This window comes from Mycetomoellerius zeteki, unplaced genomic scaffold (genome assembly GCF_001594055.1).
Source record: "Mycetomoellerius zeteki isolate Tzet28-1 unplaced genomic scaffold, Tzet1.0 scaffold168, whole genome shotgun sequence".
NCBI lineage: Eukaryota > Metazoa > Arthropoda > Insecta > Hymenoptera > Formicidae > Mycetomoellerius > Mycetomoellerius zeteki.
In genome coordinates, this window is record NW_017256633.1 from 272,004 (window position 1) to 296,014 (window position 24,011).

The window sequence follows — 24,011 nt, forward strand, 5'->3', positions numbered from 1 at the left end:
GTGTGTGTGTGTGTGTGTGTGTGTGTGTGTGTGTGTGTGTGTGTGTGTGTGTGTGTGTGTATTCTTTTGTGAATGTGTATCCCCTCCATTTGGCTTCACGGTAGGCCGCGTTCTAGTTCTGACCTGGCGTTCTGATATCATTGCCGATATTGCCTGTTTTCACATCAGTTCAGTCGTATTTTATGTAAGATGCAATCGCTTACGTGGAAAAGGTTCCTTAGACTCGCGGAAATAATTTGTTATCAAAGGCCTTGATCTAATCGCCGGTAAACTTGTAAACATTAGGCTGATAAACCGCGTCTTGCACCCATGCATTAGATATGGGGTTCTACAGTGCTCAATCTACTGCAACGTGACGTATTATGAAGTTGCGACGAGAAACTAACCTAAAGTGGACGTTCTTGACGTAACGTAGTCGGTATATTATTGTCTCCGATTAGCCACAAAATCTTATTAAACGATGAGCGATGCGTATCAAAGGCCTGCTATTGTTGCTTATCTGCATAGCAGGGAGCAGCATTGTTTTTATCGCCTTCAGCAATCAACGATCTTCCATTCAGACTATAGTGACGGAGACTCACAAACAATTACGGAGCTTCCAGGCAAGTGTAATAAACCGTTGTTTTTAAATCAACTTTTTATACTGTGTTTATCTCTTCTTTTTTTCACGTTGGAGAGAAAAAGATTAATTGTACAAAAAGTTATGCTAAAAAGTATTTATTAATATTCGTAATAATCTACTTTTGCAGATCTATTTTTTCTTGGTTTTTCTCATATGCAAGATCTTGTTTTTAGGAAAATTTAAAGGATGTTGAGGAAAAACGTCTAGTGACAGATTCCAAGTACCTTGCGTTGCTTGGTCTGGATGGACAGACAACCACCACGCCAATCAGTCCCAAATCTCACAATGTAACGATTGTGTCGCTCGTAAGGCCTGGGAACGAGCAATATATTTATGGCTTCGTTAGAAACGTCAGCCACTTTTTGCCAAATAATAGTATTGTAATTTATAGCGTCGGTTTAAATGAAGATTCCTTACAAAGTATTAGACTTACCTGTAATTCTACAAGATGTAACGTAACTCACTTTGATCTAAGTCCGTTTCCTGCTCACGTTGAAGATGACACGCTTCATGTTTATAGACCTTTAGTTATTCAAGTAAGTAATTGTTGAAAAAGTTTCTACAGGTTTTCAGAAGGAAGATACTAATTGAATAATACTTTTATGTCACAGACAGCTTTAAATACACTAGGTAGTATAATTTATATGGATTCCAATGTACGCCTGAATTCTTCAGACATTGCGAAATATCTTTGTCCAAAATATGGAATCTTAACTTGGCCTACAAGGCACGCCATTAGTTCATTAACACATCCAAAGATGTACGAGTACTTTCATGCCTCCGCTGAGAGCTTCTTCTTTCTCCCACTAATTAGAGCATCACACTTAATAATCAGCAATTTCAAAGACATCAGAGAAAAAGTAATGCTACCTTGGGTCCAGTGTGCATTGACGAGAGATTGTATTTCTCCTATTGGTAGGTATCTTTCTTTTAAATGTTATATTTAATTCCTAAATTTTATGTAGATGTGTTTCCATAATTTTATATGTATTAATAAGTAATTCTTTATATATGTTAAGTTTTTAATTGAATATTTATAGGCGCGCAATCGGCAGGCTGTAGATTCAACAAAAAGCCACAATATCGATATTCTGGTTGTCACGCATATGACACTTCTGCATTAAATATAGTTTTGGGATTGCATTTTAACTTTGATGATACGTACTATGTACACAAGGAGGGGGAGACGTACTTTAACAAGATTCAGCCCGAAGAGATCACCGAAGAATACCTTATGATCACACGACAAAACAATTCCACCGAGACCAACGTTAAGAATTTCATTCAAGAGCGCTAAATCTTTTTTGATCTCAATTTACCTTAGGTAATACGTCGGATAAGCACAACTTAATTTAAGATTGTTAAGCATTCATTTAAATTATAATAAATAGCAAAATGATTAACAAATTTGAAGTTACATTTCAAAGGCATCAAATACCTTTAAATCCTGAATCTACTTCTCTTTCGTTTTTTTTTTCATTCCTTTATTTTTTACAATTGCATTTTTGGTAAAATTAAACGAAATGATAGTATATGTGTTGCAGTCTCATTACATTTATTTATAAGGCACTAAATTGCCGACATTTGACAAAGTTCATATAATTTATAATTTTGTATGTCTTTGATGACCTATACATACTAACACTTGTACTTTTAACAGAGACCGAGAATTCATTCAAGTCCTAAGCTATTATATATAACTTTTTCCGTAAGATCGAAACGTGAAAAGTTAAAATTTTATCTTTAATAATAGCTCATTTTTCATGTTTTCGCCTAAGGAAAAAAGTTACACGATCGCTATCCTGATGACAACATTTTTTTACAAAGTATTCTTTGTCTAGTACAAATAAAACGTAACATTATAGAATACATATATTAAATAATAGAAATATTTTTAAGATTCTTCGCGAAATACACTTATTCTGTATTTGTAAATTAATACGTATTACGCAGCTTATCTGTTCGTATTCTTTATTGATATTGATTTTTTCTTTCTCTTATCGGCCTTCGTTTTTCAATATAACATTTCAATGGAACGCATGAACATATTAAAGTGTGTGATCGTATTATTACGACGACCGTGCATATTTAACATTGTATGATTTACGTCATTTACTCAATCATAGATTTTTCCTCTTCTTGAAGTCGCTCGATATCAGACTTATTCATGAAGTAATATGAAGGTTGCCGGGATTTCTGAAAGCCAAGAAAATTAGCTGTCTGCTTTGTCGCTTATTATATAAATGCACATATACGCGGCTTACTAGATCTTTGACGATGCGTTTCGCACCCGCCTTGATCAATATGTTACTCAAGACTTCCACGGACGTCACGCCCATTGCGTAATGAAGAGCCGTTCTCTCCAACTAAAACAAAAAGGATTAATGTTTCTTATATTTTATTGCAGCATTTCTTATATTTTTAGAATATATTTTTTTAGTATTGTTCATATAACTGTCATCAGTTAATTATCTTAATTAACCTTTAGACTGCCGGGAAAGCCACTTTTGAGTGTGAGTTAAAATACCATTTTTGATGGCATTTTGAATACTAATTGTATTAAACATATATATGTGTATGTTGCCTAAAATATATAAAAATATATAAGTATTGAAAAATATACAAAATAAGTAAAAAATATAAAAAAGTAAAAAAATTATAAAATAAGAAAAAAAATACAAAAAACAAGTTTAAGAACCAAACAAAAAATAAAAATAAAAAAGAAGCTATAAACTTTTTATGTCTACGTCGTTAGCTCTGGGTAATGCTAAATAAAGGAAAGCTCTCTGTATGAGTCTGTATGTTTATATTCATTTATGTTGTCAATATTACGTTTAGGATTCGAGATTTCCTAAATCTATGCTCAGAATTGGAATCAGCAATACCAAAAACCTCCAAATACACTTTTTTGAGAAAATAAACATTTTTCATATTTGATCGTACGTTCCTTGCCGGGAAAGCCACTTTTGTGACTTTACAAAAATCTCGAAATGTTGTGTCATGTGTATGTTACTTTTATAGAAAAATTTTTGAGGAAAAAGAACCACTATTTTAATGAAAAAATGCCGGCAGTCTAAAGGTTAACGCTAACGATTTGTAATCACGTTTACAATCAACATTAGAGATTTACATTACTCAGTTATTCTTAGTGATTCTTTTAATTATTCTGGTTTAATCTGGTTTAATTATTTTTTTCATTATTTATCAGGAGATACGGCAGTATCTCGGCGCTATTTTGCGGATGTATTTTTTCAATGATTCATACATTATCACCGATGCGTAATGTTTCTGGATATGTTTTTGCGATAAACTTGACAAGTTCTTCATTTTCTAGAAGTACAGCGATGTGCAGAGCGCATCGGCCAGCCGAGTTCTTTCCAACCGCCAGCAATTTTCCACCCCCATTATTTTTACTCAAAAGTTCCTTTACACGTTTCTCGTCGTTGGCCCGAACAGCAGCATGTACTTCTTCGCGTTGATTCTAAAATATATATATTAGACGATCACGTTAAGCCATAATTCACAAAATAATATTTTTTGATACTTATTGAACGCCAACTTACTATGTAATTAGAAATTGATTGTAGAAATTGTACGGTAGCTTCGTGGTTTCTTTGCGCGGTTATCTCGGTGATGCTTACTCTGTCATCTTCGGTGTCTAGAATGTGATCGTAGCCCTCAAGTAGAAGCTCGACCAACTTTTCAGTCTCTCCTGCATATCGAATTGAGATCGGATTGAAATAAATTCTCCTAACTTTTATATGAGCTGCATTTTTCTCTTTTTACCTCTTGCCGCAAGATAAATAACGAAGCGGTCGATCTCTTCGATGTTTTCCTGGATGTTCGCCTGTTCGGCAACGTCTCTGGCTGTTCGATACAATTCGTCCCTGAAACCGACATTGACTTGTGTCTCCAGCAGCAGGTGATATAAACCATCCTTTGAATAGGAACGAACCGCAGCGAAGTGGACCATACTTTGCCCATGTTCGTCCTAAGAAACATCGTTTTCATTCTTATTCGTTGTCATTTTGCAGTCACTTTTATTTTTACACATAGAAGAATATCATTCTATTGCTAAGAAAAGTGATTACACTGATTATTTACTTTCTTTCTTTTAGTAACGTTTATCTTCAACAAAGAATATTTTCTTAATAATAATCTTAAAATATGCTTATTAGAAATTTTAGAAAAATTTATGAATATGTACTCAAAACAAGAATTTATTTTAATTTAATAATCTTGATTGAAATATTAAACTTACTAATAGAATTTAAAATATATTTTGAATAATAAATTTGATACTTGTGATGATTTATGATAGATCTGTAGATATATGAACTTTCGAAAAATTTGAAGCGCAAATAATTATTATTTGCGTACAGTATGTATTTTTCCATGTGCGTTGCAAAGGACCTTGTAAATAAATTTTAGCGTAAATTCTAAAAAGTTTTATGCTACGAAAGTTGGAATACATTTTTATTTACATACCCTGTTAGGATTGCTAAATGTGGATTCAGGTATATCCGAATCTGGGCTTTGAGGATAACCGGCGTCATCGTCGAACGTGTCGTTCTCGATATTATTATCCAAATTTTCTTCTTCGTGTTCGGGTATTAAGAGGACATCAGATTCCTGAAAACAGAGTGAAAAAAAATCAGAAACAGTTCAATTTTAATATGATCAATAATGGCATTCTATGACGTTCAATTCTTCTATCGATCGAATCGAACATATACCTGTTCGTTGGCTTTGTTCTTGCTGGCAAAGTTGTATAAATATGTCGCAAGGTATGTGATCGGATCCTTTGGACGTGTATTAGCTACTTCTGTTAATCCTTTAATTAAAGGATCACCCAGCGCTGAAAAACAGATGATTTTGTTACATTGAGTTTTATAAAAGTATACTATAACTATGTCTAATGCAATACTTACATGATGCTAAGTAATGTCCTTCCTCCGTGCGAAATATTGGAATATCAACTCCGCTATCATCTGTAAAATAAATTCATTAGATTGTCAAATAATAATTTAAAAAATATTGTGCGCATGTTATTTTAAAAAATACAGAAAGAGAACGCGATTTTGATGAAGTATCTAAATATTTTAGCTAGATACAGATCTGAAAATAATTTTGTATCATCAAAATAATTATGTAGGAAACTAGGAAACTCAAACATAATGAGCGATGCTTTAAAAAAATTTGATATCTAGCAATCAGCTTCAGTATCTTACATAATTATTTTAATGTGATTCAAGCAAAATTATTTTTAGATCTATATCTAGCTTAATTTTTAGATACTTCAACAAAAGTGTTCTTTCCGTGTAATTAAGTCATAAATTAAAATTTTATTATTAAACTAGCATGCATGTTGTTCTTAGCTTTAATATTTGCAATGTATCTTTTACTGAAAATGATTATTACATTCCTATATAACATGTGCAAATTTTAATAAAGTTTCAGTGAAATCCTAAGCAAAAAGTAATCCTTTGTTTTTATTGTAATTATCTCCTATGATTTAGAAGAATTATTATATTTATGCAATATATATAATCGTTTTCAGCTCTATTAAAGATATATTATGAACTCTGTGCAATACAGTAACTCGGCAAACGTGATGGCAATACATAATTAATATTGTTACGATACAATATATACATATACAAGCTCAAATTTAATGTGCAAAAGCATAAACAATCACAATTGCATAACAAACACGATTGATTTGTCTGAAAAAGTGCACATTGGTGAATTATATTGTATAATACAATGAATAATTATATTCGCGCGCAATTTTCAATCAACAGGCGTATAAATGTCAATTTTTTATCGTTTTATCGATAATAAAGTAATTTTCTATTATTAAGTAGAATATCAATTTTTATTTATTGTTCTTCCATTATAGTAAATATTTTATTGCATAATATTTTATACAAAACAGGATAATAGTAGCAATAAAAATGGAGTACACATAGATACCTGTACATATTTATAAAAATTAACTACAATTTGATACTTAGACGCCTTTTGGTTCATTTTTTAATTAACAAATTTACATTGCGATGCTTAGAATAAGAATAAAAGAGAAGGGTACATAGGTCCATTTTAGTACGAATAATGACACTGAGTTGGAAAGACGTGTGCTTCGCCATTTTTATTTTGTGTGAACATCGACTCGTGCATTACATATAAAAAAAGCTATTGAAAAACTTTAACATATTTTAAGCTTATTGTGCCACCAATATCGCCTCAAAAATTTTTATATATTTGACTTTACATGAAAATATTGTCATGTTTACTAAGAATTTATATAAACACGACAATTTATTGATAAACATTGAATGAAATATTTCCTATAATTCTCACAGTTGTAATTACGAATTTCCCAGTAAATGTTAACTAACCGTAATAATATAACCGTTCAATAATATAACGTGCAATATGTGTTATATTACATTTATACTGTTGAGTGGGAAATTATAACATAATAATGTTACTGCTAGTTTGCTAGGTTTGATTTGAATAAACATTTATTTTGTTACATTTTACATCGAGGAGAATTTCATGTAAAATCGTTATTCTTACGTTAATGTTAAAATATACAAAATTTTTATAATTTGCCGAATTACTCCAAGAGAACAAATATTTACAAGATATAATTGTGAAATATTGTGCGACAATATATCGTGTGTATAATATATACCAATGCTGATTATTTACTAACCTAATCAGCAATCCTGCGATCTCGTCGCCGGTTAATCCGATTAAAAGAGCGACTACGAGTGTAATTTAATGTAATTTCACAAGAGAGACGCTGGGTGCACGAGAGGAAATAAAATAACGTTCACACATCTTTCCAACGCATTTCTCTCTTTTTCTTTCTCTCTCTCTCTCTCTCTCTCCCTCTCGCTTATTATAGTCTAAATATTACTTAAAAAGTTCAGTCTGTCAAGAGTAATTGACGATCAAACATTGGCTGATAATTATCACAGAAGATTTTCACGAATAAGCGTAAATGTTTCTTAAGGAAAAACTTGAGAGAAATTTTAAAGAACGGAGGCTCTCAAAGGCAGATCATTAGTGTTGTTAAATAACGAATCAAAGTGAAATCAGTCGTTTTGCTTTTCAGTATTTAAATATGTTCTGACAATGAATAAGAGTTTTTGCCATGTAAAATTCCTCAGAACATGTCAATTTTTTTGATAAGTTATGTAATATATATACATATACATTTTATAGAAATTATTATTTTTGATAGTTCTCGTTAGGTTGCCTTATGCAGTTCGTTTTTAACAAACTGTTGCTTGCCAATTTTATCTCTAAGCAGGCAGAAGATGATTAAATAGATCATTTTTAATAACTTAAAATCTAATGTTATTGTCTCTTGAAATTGTGACCATCAATTCGTTTATGTCTTCGCGAGATTTTTCGCCGCGTTCGCTCGCTTGCGGAATATGCCAGTGATGAGATTGGCGATCTTCATCGAGTTGTTCAACGATAATTCCTTCTCCAGCGTGATGATATTGTGCACCGCTCTGGAGAAATCCTGGAGGGTCTGCAGTTCGGTAATGGCTAGTGATTGTTGATTGCCGATCCTCACCATGTCGCTTTTCACGGTGTCGCGCACATTCAGGCCGCGCACCACGCATAGGTGTCGCAAATTGTCAGGCGTTTTCGAAAGTTCAGGGAATCGTAAGATCAGGCAGAATCTGATGGTGTTTCCGAGTGTGTGCGGTCGGGCGGACAGAAAACCTAGCTTCTGATCTCGTTTGAATTTCAGTCTTTGGTCGAATATCATCATCAGTTTAGCTACCCTAACATAAGCGCGACCTAGTAAACCTGGCCGGTTCTCGTTGGTGCGACAGATGACCCTCAAGTGATCCTGAATGTTTACCCATGCCGCGAGATCGCCGGCGGTGGTGACGTACACACCACGTCCATAAGGCCAATGCTTGCCGTGAAGACGCCGTTCGTCGTTTGGCTCGAACTCCGTGATTGGTAACAATAGACCGGCTGCCGCTAATTGCGCCCGTATTTGGCTGGGTTGCTCGAGAATTTCATTAAGCGTGAAATATGTGCCGGCCTCGTCCTCGCTGCTTCCTTCCGCCATCAGGTCGGTTATCTCTGGGCTCATTAGTTGATTGGTGATTTCCCTTTCGACCTCCTCCAGTTGATTGACTGTCAAAGTCAATGGCAGGCTGTAATTAACTAGGTTCCGGGTGCACTCTAAAATACCAGCTTGGATATATTTGGCGGTCGGGTCTAAATCGTATTGTTCGAGTGCGGTGACGATCGTTTCATCCGGCGGACCTTCGCCCTCATCGTTTTCGCTGAAAAAACATGGTAGCGAATGATTGGGTAGGTCGCCGCTCGCGGTTACGCAGTGCAGCTCCCGAATGAAGGGATCGAAGAACTCCGTAAAGACGACATAACTTTCAAAATCAGGCGCGACCACGCCATAACCGTGATCTTCGTCTGCGATGCTGCTGATGTTCGAGCGAGCACTCATGCTGGTCTTGCTTCCGTTGCCCGTGACGGTACCGTACCTTTTCAGAGAAGGCCAGATCACGTCAAAGAGATTGTGATCCATGCGAGTCACACGGTGCTTGATCAAATCGAACACGGGTCGTTTTAGGCAACGAGCGACTAGTGTACCGGCGTTCGACGACGGGGTTTTCGGTAACGATGATCGTCGGTTGCCCGCCAACAATCGGAAACATCGTTCCAGGGTTGCCAGGACCTCAGGCTCGCTCACGTCCCGCCGAGCCGAGTAGATATCACCTCCGGGTACTATAGATCTCGGTCGAGTCAGCAGCAGCGGCGGTTGAAAGAACAGCCGGGTTAACCATCGGCGTTGAGAGATGTAGGTTGATGAGGAAAAGCGAATAAGCAAATTTTGCGGTGACGTTAATAGCAATTATCAAAGAATGAATATTAAGCTTTAAATAAAATACTTCACTTGAAGTACATGAGAAGATGAAATTGGTTGATTTTACAATTTATGACGATGATCTTTTGCATATGAGATGTTATATAGTTTTGTAATTATTGCAAGATCAAGAATTTCATGCAATTGTGATGATTAAATCATTTTACGATTAAAATTTTCTTTTTCTTAATCTTATAATAAGTATAATGATCGTTCGATGAATAATTATAACGTTCTAACGTAAATTAAATTAGAGGATAAAAGTGTAGAATTTATATTTCACACCTTGGCTCGATCAACGCGCTGAAGTGTTAAGTATTGACTTGGATACATGCTATTATAAAAATAATTGAGCAAAGCACTAATCAATCTACAAAATTTAAAAGTTAGAAAGGGAAAACATTTCAGCAAGTATTTCGACTAGGATTCTTACGCGATATTTAAGGGATGACCTGATTGCGCTTGTCTAAAAAATATAAATCAATCGTGTACGAAATGAGATATTCTAAAATAATTGAATTAACAATGTTTTTATGTGCGAACGGAAAACAGTTAATAGATACTTCACGAAATCGCGACACATAGAATATTTGTGCCAAGTGCGACATTGTTGAGGATCTTTACGAGATTTTAATTTGAATTAGAAACATCTTTTTGAACATAAAACACGAAGGGTGACGTTGCGAGATGGAGTGCCCGGACGATTTATGTCGCGATCTTTTCTAAATATTTATATTGCTAATGGTGCTTTGAAATGTTTCAAATCAAGAAATACCTTTATCCGTCAACATTTCATCGGCGAGTGCCTCGCTAGCCCCGAAATTGTGAAGAAGTTTTTTGTGCGATAGGTCGTTTTGATTTCTCTTGTAATAATCTGCCTTTTGTTCGAACTGCGTGACAAAAGACAAGATTTTATCAACACCTTGCTTATATTAGAATAATTAATTTATGAGAATTCTGCGAGAATGTTTTCTTAGCATTAAATTAATTCTCTATTCCTACTAGAATTCACAATTTCTTTTAAACTTTATTATTTAGTTGGAGTGCGCAAAATTGCTCTATTCGTGATCGTCGAATCATAATAATAATAAAAAAGAATGTAATAAGAAGTCATAATGGTAGATTAACTCACGTTATCCTCTACTAAAGGATTAGCACCCAGATGTAGCAAAAGATTATAGTAATGACCGTTGTCTGCGAGCGTCGCAGCGTAATGTAATGGAGTTCGTCCGTCGAGATCGATCGCGTTGGTAGTTTCTGGAAACCTCCCTGCCAGATACCTAAATCAAGTATAAAGTATTCAACTGAATGGATTTGATAGTGCCGATTTATAGCCTATCATTCGAACAAAAATCTATCGATATGGCAGAGATAAATCATGAGCTATTGACGATCGGTTTGTCTAACAGTTACATAGACGAGTTACTTATCAAGTAATACCCTTGCATTATATAAGTATCTTTTTTATCAGACAATAACAAGATTTTTAACCTTTAGGGACAGGAAAGTCACTATAGTAGCACTGGAACATTGTTATATTTTGAAGCAAAAAATACAATAAAATAATGAATTGTATAACAAATCTTACTCAAGAAAAAGTTGTAAGATTTTAAATATAGATCTCCATTCTCTAAAGGTTAAAAGTGTTGTTGATTAGAAGGAAGAAATTATAAAATTTTGTCAAAACGCAAACATAAAATATTGAATATAAAATTAAATACATATATATATGTCAAAATATGTTAGTAATACCTAATGATAATGGTATTTCCAAAAACAACAGCCACGTGCAATGGCGTTGCGCCGTGGGGTGACAATTCGTCTCGCGCCACTGCGAATTTACGGCGATCCAGTGCGCTTTGCAGGTCTCGAAGATTTCCTTCTCGCGCTGCCGTGTGCACAGCATGAATTTTTCCCTAATATTACATAATATATATTTTATAAATAAATATATATACATAACGCTTTTGCTTTCTGTGATTGCAACGTACCATATAAGTCGGAACGTGGTCGATGAAAGCTTGAAGTTCGGGATTTCCGCACTGTCGTCCGACCAATCGTCGGCCTTCACCATTGAGAACGAGAGTCGCTAATTGTTCCATGTTGTCATTTTCTATTAAACTATCTATTTCTGAATCTCGACCCATGCTACCCTCAGTCAATTCTACTTCCGCGGGCTCCTTGTGTTCGCCGACGATGACCTGCTGTCATATTCAGGTACAAAATCATGCGCGCGGCTAAGAGACACACGATCGATAGGAGATATTAATCACATATGGGAATTCCACATGTGAATCGATCGTGTGTCTCTCGCCGCGCCTACGCATACTCTACGTATGTGTGTATAGCACACAGGGTGTCCGTAAAAAAAAAAACGTCTACTGGTAACTCTTATTGCGAGTAACTCGAGTCTTATAAATAGATTTCTGTCTAAGAAATCGTACTTTCTAAATTCTTTGGAATGAATTTCACTTAAAGAATGAAAATGGAGCCAATCTTGAAAAAGAGTGACTTAATTTTTATTCTTTAAGAGTGAGAGTTTACTCTTCAGACAATTCACTCTAAAAGTTTTAGAGAGTAAGAGAATTTCTTTTTTTTTTTTCATTTTATTGGAGGAAGTGAATTGCAAATTTTTTCTCAATTTAAAAAATATTATTATTGAACGTAATTACTATTACATATTATACATAGATATTACATAACATCGTAATTTCAGGGACGGACATAGATTGAGATATCCCGGCTTCTTCTTTGTATTATACAAGGCGCAGTGCAGTGATCGTGACAATTCGATTAAGACAATACCTGCTCTTCATCTTGTGCAGGATCGTCAACGCCAGAATCGCCAGTACTAGGCTCGTTTCTTTCTTCGTGTTTGACGGTGGCGCTTTCCTCGATCTTCGGAGATTCCTCATAGATACCATCCTCATTATCGGCGGCCTCAGGACCATCCTCCTCGTCTTTCGTTGGCTCCGCGACAGGTCCAGTTACCACGTCATCGTCCGATGATGCTTTTTCCTCTTGCTCTTCTTCATTCTCATTGGTGGCATCTTCTTCGTTATTTTCTGCTTCAGCTTCGTTTTCGTCTCCTCCGTCATTCGCCTCATCTTCATTTTGTGCTTCCTCCTCTTCTCCATTCTGTGCTTCCTCCTCTTCTCCATTTTGTGCTTCTTGTTCTTCTTCATTTTGTGCTTCTTCTTCTCCATTTGGATTCTCAGCCTCCTCGTCTCCATTCGGAGTTTCTGCCTCTTCGTTCTCTTGCTCATCATCGCCTTTCTGTTTTATCAAATCTCGCATATATAATCCATCATATCATTGACCTGGAATTACGAACTGGAAACCCCCTCCCCTCGTATCGAAAGAGAAAAAAAAAGAAAAAAAATCTTCGTTTATATATATGTATAACTACTCATTCCACTACGACACTACATTTCGACCGGGATGCCATTCTATGTCCGGCTACAAGTGATTTGATAGTGCACTAAATAATTATTAATCATTACAGATGTGTATTATACAATAATAAATATATCAAATCCAAACTTAGACAGGCAGAATATCATGCATAACTTAGACAATGATGATAAATATACCTTCTCATCCGAATCCTTCATTGTGGATTCGGCACTACCAAAAGCGCTATCGTCACTGTTAACCTTCTTCATGCCTCGCATAATGGCTCCCTCCAAGATTCTCCAGTCCCAACTTTTTGGATAAGTATCGGAAACTCGGGGCGCTTCCGGTATCATTGACAAATTCGACAGGTCTACGTCCGAAGGGCGGTTCTTGTAAAATGCAGGCGCTTTTTGTCTCTGATTAACAGCAAGATTTATAGAGTTGTGGTAGCATCTTTATCGATTATTTCTTTCGTTTTAATTATAAATGACCGATTGGTACTTACGTTATCCAATTTACTTTCATCGGCTCCGTGCTCTGTTAAAAGATCATACATAACGCCGTCGTCCTTAAGTGCAGCTGCATAATGCAGCGGAGTCTTTCCTTCGTTGTCTTGAGCCGTTACCGTTGCAGAGCATCTTTCAAGGATTTCACGTGCGATGTCCGTGTATCCCAAACCAGCAGCCTTACGATAGGAAAGATAGGATAACTTTTTCCCGCTTCGAACTTTAGCAGTTGAAAAAATTTATTGGGCTTTTATTATAAGAGCTTACTTTGTGAAGGGCATTTAAGCCATTTCCATCCTTGCCGCATAAAATAATGGGCAAAATAGGTTCCTCCAATTTTGTCTTGAGACCTTCCAAATCGTTATTAATGACTGTTGCGTGGATATCTTTTATTGTGCCCTGTCGAAATCATAATAATTTTATTTAATAATTTTTTAGCCACCGCAATATTAAGATTTTTATTCTTTTATAAATAATTGAACAATTGAGAAATACATGTGTAATTCATCTACTGACGTACCATAATAAAAGGTACGGCCTCTAAGAATCTTCTTATTCGCGGATTATTGCTGGTTTCGCATCGAAGTTTAGATCCATGTCCCTCCCACAACACATGCTGCAATTTTCCGATGTCTTTGTTGTGTATCCATATTCTGATATTGGAGGGTTTGAAATCCATATCTGAGCATAAAGTGAATGTTACGTATAAAGTGATTTAGACAATATCCCAGGAATCTCATGACTTTATTTATATTAAAGAATCTAGAGTAGTGGCACTTTTTATTGTAACAATAAAATCGATAAAAACATAAAAGCTTTCAATGATGGCGGTTTAACAGATAATTAAATCAACTGCAAAATATAAATTTAGATAATTATAACCACTGTACTATTCTTTCGATAAATTTTAGAAATTACTTAGATATAGCTATATCGAATCAATTTATATTAACTAAACAATGAATAGAATATGAAATAAAAATAAGCAATCTCACATGATCATTGTGGAAACATTATAGTATAAAATAGACTCAACTACGTTTCACAACGATGGCATTTAAATAGCGATGTTTTTACGAAATATTCATGAACGGTATGCCTCCTTGAGCTATGTACTATTACAAAGACATTAAATATTTAAAATTCATAAGAAATTTATGGCTCAATAAATATTAAATGCCAGAATAATTCCGTGTTTAGAGTGTCATGTTCTTCATGACAGGGAAATTCCAAATTCCGTTAGAATGTCACATCTTTATCACGGTAAAGATGTTGATGATTATTATTCTCAACAGATTTTGTTTCCTCTGAATGTAATTTTGTTGCGATATTTATAATTTCAAAAGTTACGTCATATTTGTATCAAAGATTGTTTGCATAATTTAAATTGCAAAAGTTGGTGTCTCTGCAGATACATCGGAAACAGTTCTACCCGCTATATTCAGGAATATCTGTTGTTAAAAATTAATTGTGACTTGGTTAGATCTATTGATGCACGCTTTCGATAATAGTTTCATGCACGCTACACTTAATATTTTATATCGTCTTGAATACGCGGATGGCAAGTACAGTTGCTAGTTAATAAATTTTCTAGGAAGTTGAGCAGTGTACGGAGTTTGTCATATTACTGACACGTTTTCAGTTGCACATGCAGTGCATGTAGACATTTTATTACACGGTAAAGAGAACTTGTTTTTACGTTACCTGTACCTATTTACAACTCTTTACCTATCATGCTTCAGTATTTCTAATAAATTATTATTGCCGCAATGGTTCGTGAAACTCTATGATCACGCGAGATTTCTGAAGGATTGAACGTGTAAATACGAAAACAATAATAACAGTCTTTGTGTGAAAATATAACGATGTAGTGGGTAGTTCTAATTGTGCAAGAGCAATCTTTCAATTTATAGCGAAAAGATGAAATATATGTATTAAATTATTTTTGTACATGAAAATATTAGCAACGTTTTAACGAAACATATTATTTTTAATTTATTTTTTAAATAATAGAAATAGTTCAAGCTATTTTCGTATCATGCGCAAGCAATTTTACAAGACTTTCTTATGTACAATCGCGTAGGAAGAGAAGTCGATTGTTGGAATGTATATTTACAGGAAATTGCTCGACTTCCTCGAGCGTAATTGCTAGCATGGCAGTACGATCGAAGAATGGAAGATGAGTTCTTATCATTGGTGAAATTAGAATTCAGCCGTTGTTAGGATGATAGGTCGATTCACGACCTATTTGTTTGTGAAGTCATTTAACGAAAAAGGAATGATAGTCGTAGTTTCATGTAATTATGTTACATTGCAATTTTTTTACAATTTATCTTATTTGTGTCAGTGCGATGAATGTTTAAGATAAGAGATGTCAAGATTAAGAATGAAATAATTTTTGCATAGCATAAAGTTGTGTAATTCGACTAAAAAAAGTTTATAGAGCTTTGCTCCTTCATTTAGATTTTATAATTCGCACGAGGTGATTCTTCGTTTCGATCATGTCTCTGTATCGAACGCTGCAGTTACCCTTGCCTTACAAATTTATGTGCTATCGATTCTTCACGGTCATTAGAAACGGATATGTAGGGCATAAGGCGAAGAATCTATATCCGCGAAAGTAGGAAATAGGCGAAAAATGCTATAGCATTCCGTCGGTCACAAGGTTGCCCATTGAATCGTTCGCGATGTTTCCTCGAAATTGTTTTAACGACTTGCTGACCAACCAGCGAAATTAATATAATATTTAAACACGCTTATCCACTGGTATTGATTGTAAAAAGTCAGGAAATGTTGTGTATGTGTATATATATTAACAATGCAAGACACTTTGTAAAAGTACTTAGCTTATCTATTTAATTCTTACTAAGAGGGGATATTATGTATGCTTTCTAAATTCTTTGGAGTGGAATCTCACTTAAAAGAGCGAAAATTGTACCACTCTTTTTCAAGACTGGCTCAATTTTCACTCTTTAAAGAGATTCCACTCTAAAAAGTTTTAAAGAGTATTTAAAGATTTTAAAGAATATCTTACGTGATATGTAGAGCAAAAGAAAAATATAATTTTCGATCAAGAAAAATAATTTTCTTTATATTATTATAAAATCAAAAACATGCCTAATATCTTTAACTTTTAAAATGAAATAACAATACTCACTATCCTTTGCGGTACTTTTTCTTCGTCGAGTTGTCATCTCTACTTCCGGTAATTCAATTTCCGAAGAATGTTCCAAGTAATAAGAGGCCGGATTTCCTTTCTTGTCACAAATACTAGCGTCACATCCGCCTTCTACGAGAATATCCCAGATTGGATCAGGATTTTTACATACACAACAATAATGCAAGGCTGTTCGTCCCTCCTAAATCCGTAAAGAATAACATATGAAGTATAATCGTCTAATCACAAATGGATTTAGAGTTTTCAAGATTTACGTTTTCAATGAGAGGGTGTCGAACAAACGTGTATGATAAAGTCGATATATGCTAGATCAAAATTGTTTCATTCGTTTTTGTGTATTTGTATATATATCTGTTAGTGCAATCTCATGGCTAGCAAGGAAAGAACAGGTGGTTTACACTTCGTTACTATCAGCGTCACGCGATGCGGAGCCGTGACAAACATTGCTAGGAAGAAGTACTGTTCGATTATTCAGGAGTTTCTTCTCGAGCAAGTTGACAAGCATTTGCGATGCGACACGATTCTATCGTAAAAATAGGCGAACTTTATGAATTATAGAAGATAACCGATCGAAGTTAATACTTGCGTTACTATGTTAAAGCTCGTGTAAATTAAGACGATTAAGGTAAATGTTGTTTTTGAAATAGAGCAATTTAAAAAGAGAGAAATTCAATGGATTAGTTTTATAAAAATTGCTATCATTAAATAAACTCTTTATTATTATATTTAAGATACTTTAGTTGAAACCGATTGAGTGTACAGTAAAATTTTTTACGATGCATGTAATTCGTTTTTACGGCTTATAGCAATGTTGGAGAAGATTTACCCTATCTTTCTGTTGTGGCGTAATAGGGTAATTTTCTACGAGCCAAGAAACTATCTCGGGTTGATCATGGTAGACCGCTTTGTGTATCAAAGGTACTCCACATGAATCTTTCGCGATCGCCAGCTTTTTCTTCGACTCCTCAGAAATTATCTTCTGCGTTTCAGCTAACGAGCCGCGCGCAACAGCATCGTGTACTTGAGAGATCTTCGTCTAAAATAAATCAAATGATTTGTTTGATTTTTATCAATACTTTTTCTTCTAATGAAACTTTTTCAGCTTGAGAGTAATTTTTCAGATTGGTAAAATTGTGGCTGTTTAAAATAAATCTTGTCTATCTACTTACCAAATAGTTGGGGAGTCCCTTCAGGAAGACACGAGTTCTAAGATCTTGCGACTGTTCACCTAACAAACGCGCGCCCCGACCCTCCAATACAACATTTTCGAGTCTCTCAAGTTCGCCACGATTCAACCAATTTTTTACAGCCGAATGCATTTCAGCCCCTGCAACAGAATGACAATCCCAAAATTTAAAAGATAAATATTATAAATATAGAATAATCTCGTGACGCAGTTTATTTATAAGAGTATTATAATATTTTTTTATTTAAAGTGACACTCTATCCCATTTTATAAAATGTGTTGCATTTGTTATTGATTGAAATTAACATGAGAGCTTTTTAATGTATTTGTGTTCTATAGAGGATTAGCAGACAGGTTTCACAGACATTTCGTCATTACCGGCTTCTCTTTGTTATTGATTCGCATGTTCCGCAGCATTCAAATATATTTTCGCTTGCATATTCATAGTGCTTTATGGATGATTGGCGGATCAGGATGTAACAGCGATATTCATGACACGCGAAAAGTCATATTAGTCGAAAGCGCGCATAGAGATTCTCCAATACATAGTTAAAAGGCTTCAATATGTAGTTTGTCGGGAGTTCACGTTCCGACAGATTCTCTTCAATTATTGAGCATAATTATGCTAACTATTCTCGCTATCCTGCAAAAGATCGTATCGTACTGCGATTTCGGCAATTACGTCGCGGTGATTTCATTATGCAATATCGCACTGGATCTCGCCGGTTATTTATTCATTATTATAAACCTCATCATTAATCCGGTACACGCATTTGGATTTTTCCTTCTGCGAAAAGCAGTCGGTGAATTCCCTGTTTCTATCTATTCAATGCTAATGCGCGTGGATTAATTTAATAGAATATAAACTATCGTATAGATTCTATCATCGTGGATTAATTTAACAGAATATAAACATATCGTATAGATTCTATCATCGTGATTTATGTGTTTTCTATTTGTATTTTCGTATTTTAGTAGAAGCACATTTATTTATTAAGTATTCTTTAATTACATGTATTTTTATTATTTTAAGCATTAATAAACAATTTCTATTCTTTTTGGAAACAGCAACGTATTCTTAAATATGAGTAAGTGCAGTTGTTTAGCGTGCCATATAATTTCGTTTCGCATAATTGCGTATGATATATTATTTCAAATATAATACGATTATAAAAATTAGGTTAATAATGTTTTGGACTTAATATCCTGTATATTTTAGAAAATATGATTTGATTAGTATTCGTAAGATAATGAATAAAGCTTTTCATGCGTGAGCTTCTAAAACAAATTCTATATATCTTTGTAAAAAACATTTGTTAATACGAATTAACAAATGTTTTTACACTGTTTACAATCTAAACAAAGACAGAAATTAAATTGTGAGAAATTAAATTTTTTAAGTCTAAACAAAGAGAGAAATTAAATTGTGCCTTTCAGATTTCAATCGCGAATGTTGCGAAAGCAATCGATATGATTTTGTAATCATAACAATTATTCTTTATACAAAGTCTAATATTACACGAAGTCTAATATTACACGAAGTCTAATATTACAAGAAAATAAAGGCATATTTTGCGAATTCTCGCTAGTTAAAAATTATTTAAAACATATTTTCTTTATAGATTCAAAAATTGAAACAGATCGGTAAGATAAATTCGGCATATTATATTAAGTTATCAATGGCTAACATTACAACTTATGAATATTTTCACTAAGCACGTTTAAAAAAGACGTTTTTTTATGTTAACAAAAAGAATTGTTAAAAAAATATTCAACTAAAGGATAAATCAAATCGGTAGTGTTTTATTCGGCAGTGCATTAAAGGAAAAGTGGTACCTGATTGGGTCTGATTCGCTTCATTTCTGTGTCGATCAAATGAACTATGCGGGTCAGAAAATGTGCATAGTACGTTGTAGCGCGTTCTAAAAAGATATCACACACAGGCGTCGCGACGCTGCGACACGAGGAAGCGTCGCGCGTCGAATGAAGCCGACGCTCGGCGTCACGACGCCACCTGTACGAACCTGTGTTTTTCACAAGCGGAAAGTCTGTGCTTGGAGGGTTTTTTGGAGTATTTGTATGAATTCTTGATTGATTTAATTCTTTATTTATTCACCTGAACTGGACGTGAAGGAGAATTGTCCTCTTTCACGTCTAATTCAGACGAATAAATAAAGAATTAACAATCAAGAATTCATGTTACAGAAGATACTTTGGCAGTCATTGATTTCTTCCGACGGAACTGCATTCTTTTATTTGGCAGACTAACACTGCATTTGTCTCGTGTCAAATCTCTCTCAAATGAAATAAGATGCGTAGCATGTTTATTTTCCCCGCCTATGTTAATAACCACGTGTCAAAGTAATGATAAATTATGTTATAATGATAGAAGCACCGCCGCTTACGAGAATTTGCTAAAAAAATCTTCCAAAAGTTTCCATTGCGCAATATTTTCCTAGTAATCAGTATTTCATCTTTTTCTTGAACTAACAATTAAAAAAATAATCGAAGAAAGATAAAATAATTAATATCAAAATGAGGTATCACAGAAGTGTGCTTTAGTCAAGCTCACTCTCTACCCATCAGTGTAAGCTGCTAATCAAACAAAGTAATTTCATTATACAAATGACACGCAAGGACATTATTAAAATTGAGCGGCAAGGCCAAAGAAATAAATATTTCCCTGAAAAGGGACTTTTTTCACGGAAGTACTCGTTAATATACGTATAATTATAGTTATAAATGAAATTAATTTCGTAATATTCAACAATAATTAGTACAATAGTAGTAATTAATATTGCAATAGTAATTAATATTGCAATGTCTAATATGATGAAATGATGCAAAAACGAATTCATCACGAAATGTGTGTTCTCTGATCAAATAGTGTTTAAAACGGAAATAACTTTAGTCAATATCTTCGTGAAAGAAAACTTTCAGGGATGACTTTTATCTTTCATTCATCGACACTGTCGCAGTAACCCTGATTGAGTGATCGACTAAGGAAACGAACTATCATATTTCGTCGCGCTTTAATTCGGTATGTCTCATCTATCACTTCATTTTTTACGTCTTATATGTGCGTTTTTTATTCTCACATATTTGTTCTCATATCACGATGCTGCAATCGATGTTAGTGGGTACGGTGCAATGACACATCGATCATACTACGGCTTATAGATACATTAGATACCTCCGTGTCGCGTGAACTCTTCAAACTGATTTTGCTTTTGTTGAAACATACAATGCGTTGTAACAAAGATAATTTAAAAATTAAAAAGCTTGTGATTTCAGATGAAATTAGTAGAGGAGGTGGTATAATTATGACCAGTGTATATATATTGTGGCCTCCCTTAATATCTCCGCTATTATATAGCGAATCCTAATGATTACTTATGGAATTATTTGTTCACTAGCTCGCCGTTACACCATAACGCTAATATATCAATACTCAATAGCCAGCACTTGTTATAACGCATTTTTATTTCCAAGTATTTCGAAACGTTTCTAAGGTACATTTTAGCATTTAATTACATCTACTTTCTCATTTTTTTTAAACTTGAGCGTATTATCACACGAATATATGTATTTTTGAGTGTGTTATTTGCTATTTAGCATTTTATTTGACTGTATATATTTTAAATTATGCAAATTTAAACAATAGCATGGCATTTTGCTAATGTGGCCCTCTGTGGGTATTGATTATTCATCGGTCTCTTTTTTGAGATTTTCATATCAAAATAATTATTTGATAATCAATTGTAGCTCTACTGTTAATCTACTGTTAATCTAATAGTTTATATTATATGTACTATTTTTAGTATAGAGATTTTTAGTACTGAGCATCTTATATGCAGAAATTATGTGAATGTATATACATTTATTTATATACATTTTAAAATGTACATAAATAAATTATTTTTTTAATTAATTTTGTGACCAAATATTGTTTTTTTAAACAAAACTAATTTTTTGAGGCTATTTTTATGATAGGCCACATACCACCCATATTTTTTTTCAAGTCATTATACAATATCGCCACATTTTTATTAATAGTGTCCTAAGTAATATATTTCGCAATTTTGAGTCCAAAATCAATTCAACAACATTTTAACGAATGTAATTGTCAAGTTTTAAATTTAAATATTGATTATTAACCAAGTTATTATGTAAAATATAACTTGGGTGCCATAATACCACCTTCTCCTCTAGTAGTTTATATTTTAATTTAACAAGCTAGATTGAATTTGTAATTGAACGAAAAACATAAAAATTTATCGCATAAAAGTGTAGGTATCGCTTATATATAAATCTATAGTCTAAAACTATAAATCTATAGTCTTAAAACTATGACAATCACCTTTTGATCGTAACTCTACCAAGAAATAAGATAATTATTGAAGCCGCCTTTACAATATCGCGGATGAATATATCGTCTTGCGTACTATTTAATGAGAAACCCCATTCTCGATTCTTATCGGAACGTTAATTATTAATAATACGTTTAATTCGCCACTATTATATCGAAAACGTCTTTCTGATTCATCGTATTACGTAAGACACCTTTTATCTTGAAACGGAACAAAACACGTTTGAAAGCTTCGAGCCACTTTGTAAGACTGACGATATATCGTTTTCCACGTGTCCTATTCACCCAAGTTCTATATTATTTATGAGGGATATAGCTAGAAAGTATAGTTTGGTGCCATAATGCCGCCATGAAAGCGACAATCAACTACCTAATGGTTAATTCCGAATAGTTGATTGTTCCACATTCAGAAGCGAAAAAACTTGAACGCATTAGGCGTGCGTAAATGTTTTCATTAAATTAAAAAGATGTTATATATATGGACATATTTTATATTATATAATTATATATAATTATATGTAAAATATATATGTCAATTTTATATATAATTATACCGAGCGGGTAACCGCTTAATGTAATCGTGGGACAGAGTCCTTGAAATTATTATAAAATTCACATGAAATCCCTATGTATAATCCGATAATTACATATACAACCACGAGAAATCATTGTATAATATTGAATAAAATCGTATATTTTACCAAATGACTTCATATATGTAGTGAAAATAATTATTTTTAATCAGATGAAATCATGTAATCTGTGGGACAATATTTCAGCTAGTGGTTACCCCCTCGAATTATACAATATATAATTTTATATAATTGTATATAATTATATATGAAACATTTTTTCCCGGGAAGAACTTACGAAAAGCTATGAAATAAACATTACTTTTTTATGATAATTTACTTCTAATGTGGCACTAAAAATATATTTTTAAATGCTCGATTCTGTTCAAATATGTTGAAATTTAAGGCAGATATCATATATAATTATGTCATATATAATTATTGCGTAAGAAAGTATTGCTAATCGTCATAAATGACATGATTCATTATAAGACGAACAATTTTACATATGAGGGCATATGCTGTGTATAGTGATTTTAATTCCTTTTGTTTAAAGAAGATCAGTAGATCATATAATATATAAATGTACAGTATGATTGATATCCACATTAATAACGGCTTCAGATGACGTGGCCAATGTATGTTAACATGAACATATATTACATATACACACACACACACACACACACACGTCGTGCATACATTATATGAATGTAGGCCAATATTTAGCGAATATGTGCAAAGTTGACATATTTGGCTACGTCGTCTAGAGCCACTGTTATATGCATAATTAAGCATATAGGACAATATTTAATGAATGTGAGCAAAGTTGGATAAAACGAATAATGAGAAAAGAATTATTATTTCACTGTAATCTAGACATAGAAAAATATCATTCTATTATTTACTCAATTTTCTTTCTTTTAAGTAACGCTTATCCTTAACGAAGAATATTTTTTTGATAACAATCTTAAAATATACTTATTACAAATTTTATAATAACTCATTTGTTATCATGTACTCAAAACATAAATTAATTTTCTTTTGAAGAATATTGTATAAAATTGATCGAAGAAGTGACTTTATACATATAATAAGCAAATCGAGTTTTTAATCATTTTGATTAAAGTATTAAATTTACTAGGATTCAGAACATATCTTAAATAAATTTGACGTTTGTAATGAACTTATGATAAATTTGCAGTTATATAAACTTTTGAAATCTTTGAAAGAAATAATTATTATTTGTGTACGAT

General features: G+C 33.5%; 2 protein-coding genes across 2 annotated transcripts; one reads left to right on the forward strand and one right to left on the reverse strand.

The window, feature by feature from the left end:
• Positions 1-103: 103 nt before the first annotated feature.
• LOC108721356 (uncharacterized) lies at positions 104-2,015 on the forward strand. Its single transcript, XM_018445874.1, has 4 exons — positions 104-602; positions 796-1,158; positions 1,234-1,537; positions 1,663-2,015. Exons 1-4 carry the CDS (start codon positions 468-470, stop codon positions 1,917-1,919), a joined length of 1,059 nt encoding a protein of 352 aa, XP_018301376.1. The 5' UTR covers positions 104-467; the 3' UTR covers positions 1,920-2,015.
• Positions 2,016-2,588: 573 nt separating this feature from the next.
• On the reverse strand, positions 2,589-22,301 carry LOC108721395 (uncharacterized). The gene is given in 23 exon segments (XM_018445933.1): positions 2,589-2,818; positions 2,887-2,988; positions 3,888-4,103; positions 4,186-4,334; positions 4,409-4,613; positions 5,111-5,254; positions 5,359-5,480; positions 5,554-5,613; positions 8,078-9,463; positions 9,466-9,520; positions 10,283-10,438; positions 10,681-10,828; positions 11,301-11,464; positions 11,540-11,752; positions 12,354-12,824; positions 13,142-13,360; positions 13,450-13,629; positions 13,718-13,849; positions 13,971-14,131; positions 16,608-16,809; positions 17,455-17,664; positions 17,798-17,955; positions 22,175-22,301. Coding segments are annotated over 22 exon segments (4,929 nt in total). The 5' UTR covers positions 17,948-17,955; positions 22,175-22,301; the 3' UTR covers positions 2,589-2,734.
• Between the last annotated feature and the right edge of the window lie 1,710 nt (positions 22,302-24,011).

Bases quoted from the DNA above. Each gene is read 5' to 3' on its own strand.
- LOC108721356 (XM_018445874.1), top strand. From the start codon at position 468: ATGCGTATCAAAGGCCTGCTATTGTTGCTTATCTGCATAGCAGGGAGC. The intron at 1,159-1,233 runs GTAAGTAATTGT...TTTATGTCACAG, and splicing joins ATAGACCTTTAGTTATTCAA to ACAGCTTTAAATACACTAGG. The intron at 1,538-1,662 runs GTAGGTATCTTT...GAATATTTATAG, and splicing joins AGATTGTATTTCTCCTATTG to GCGCGCAATCGGCAGGCTGT.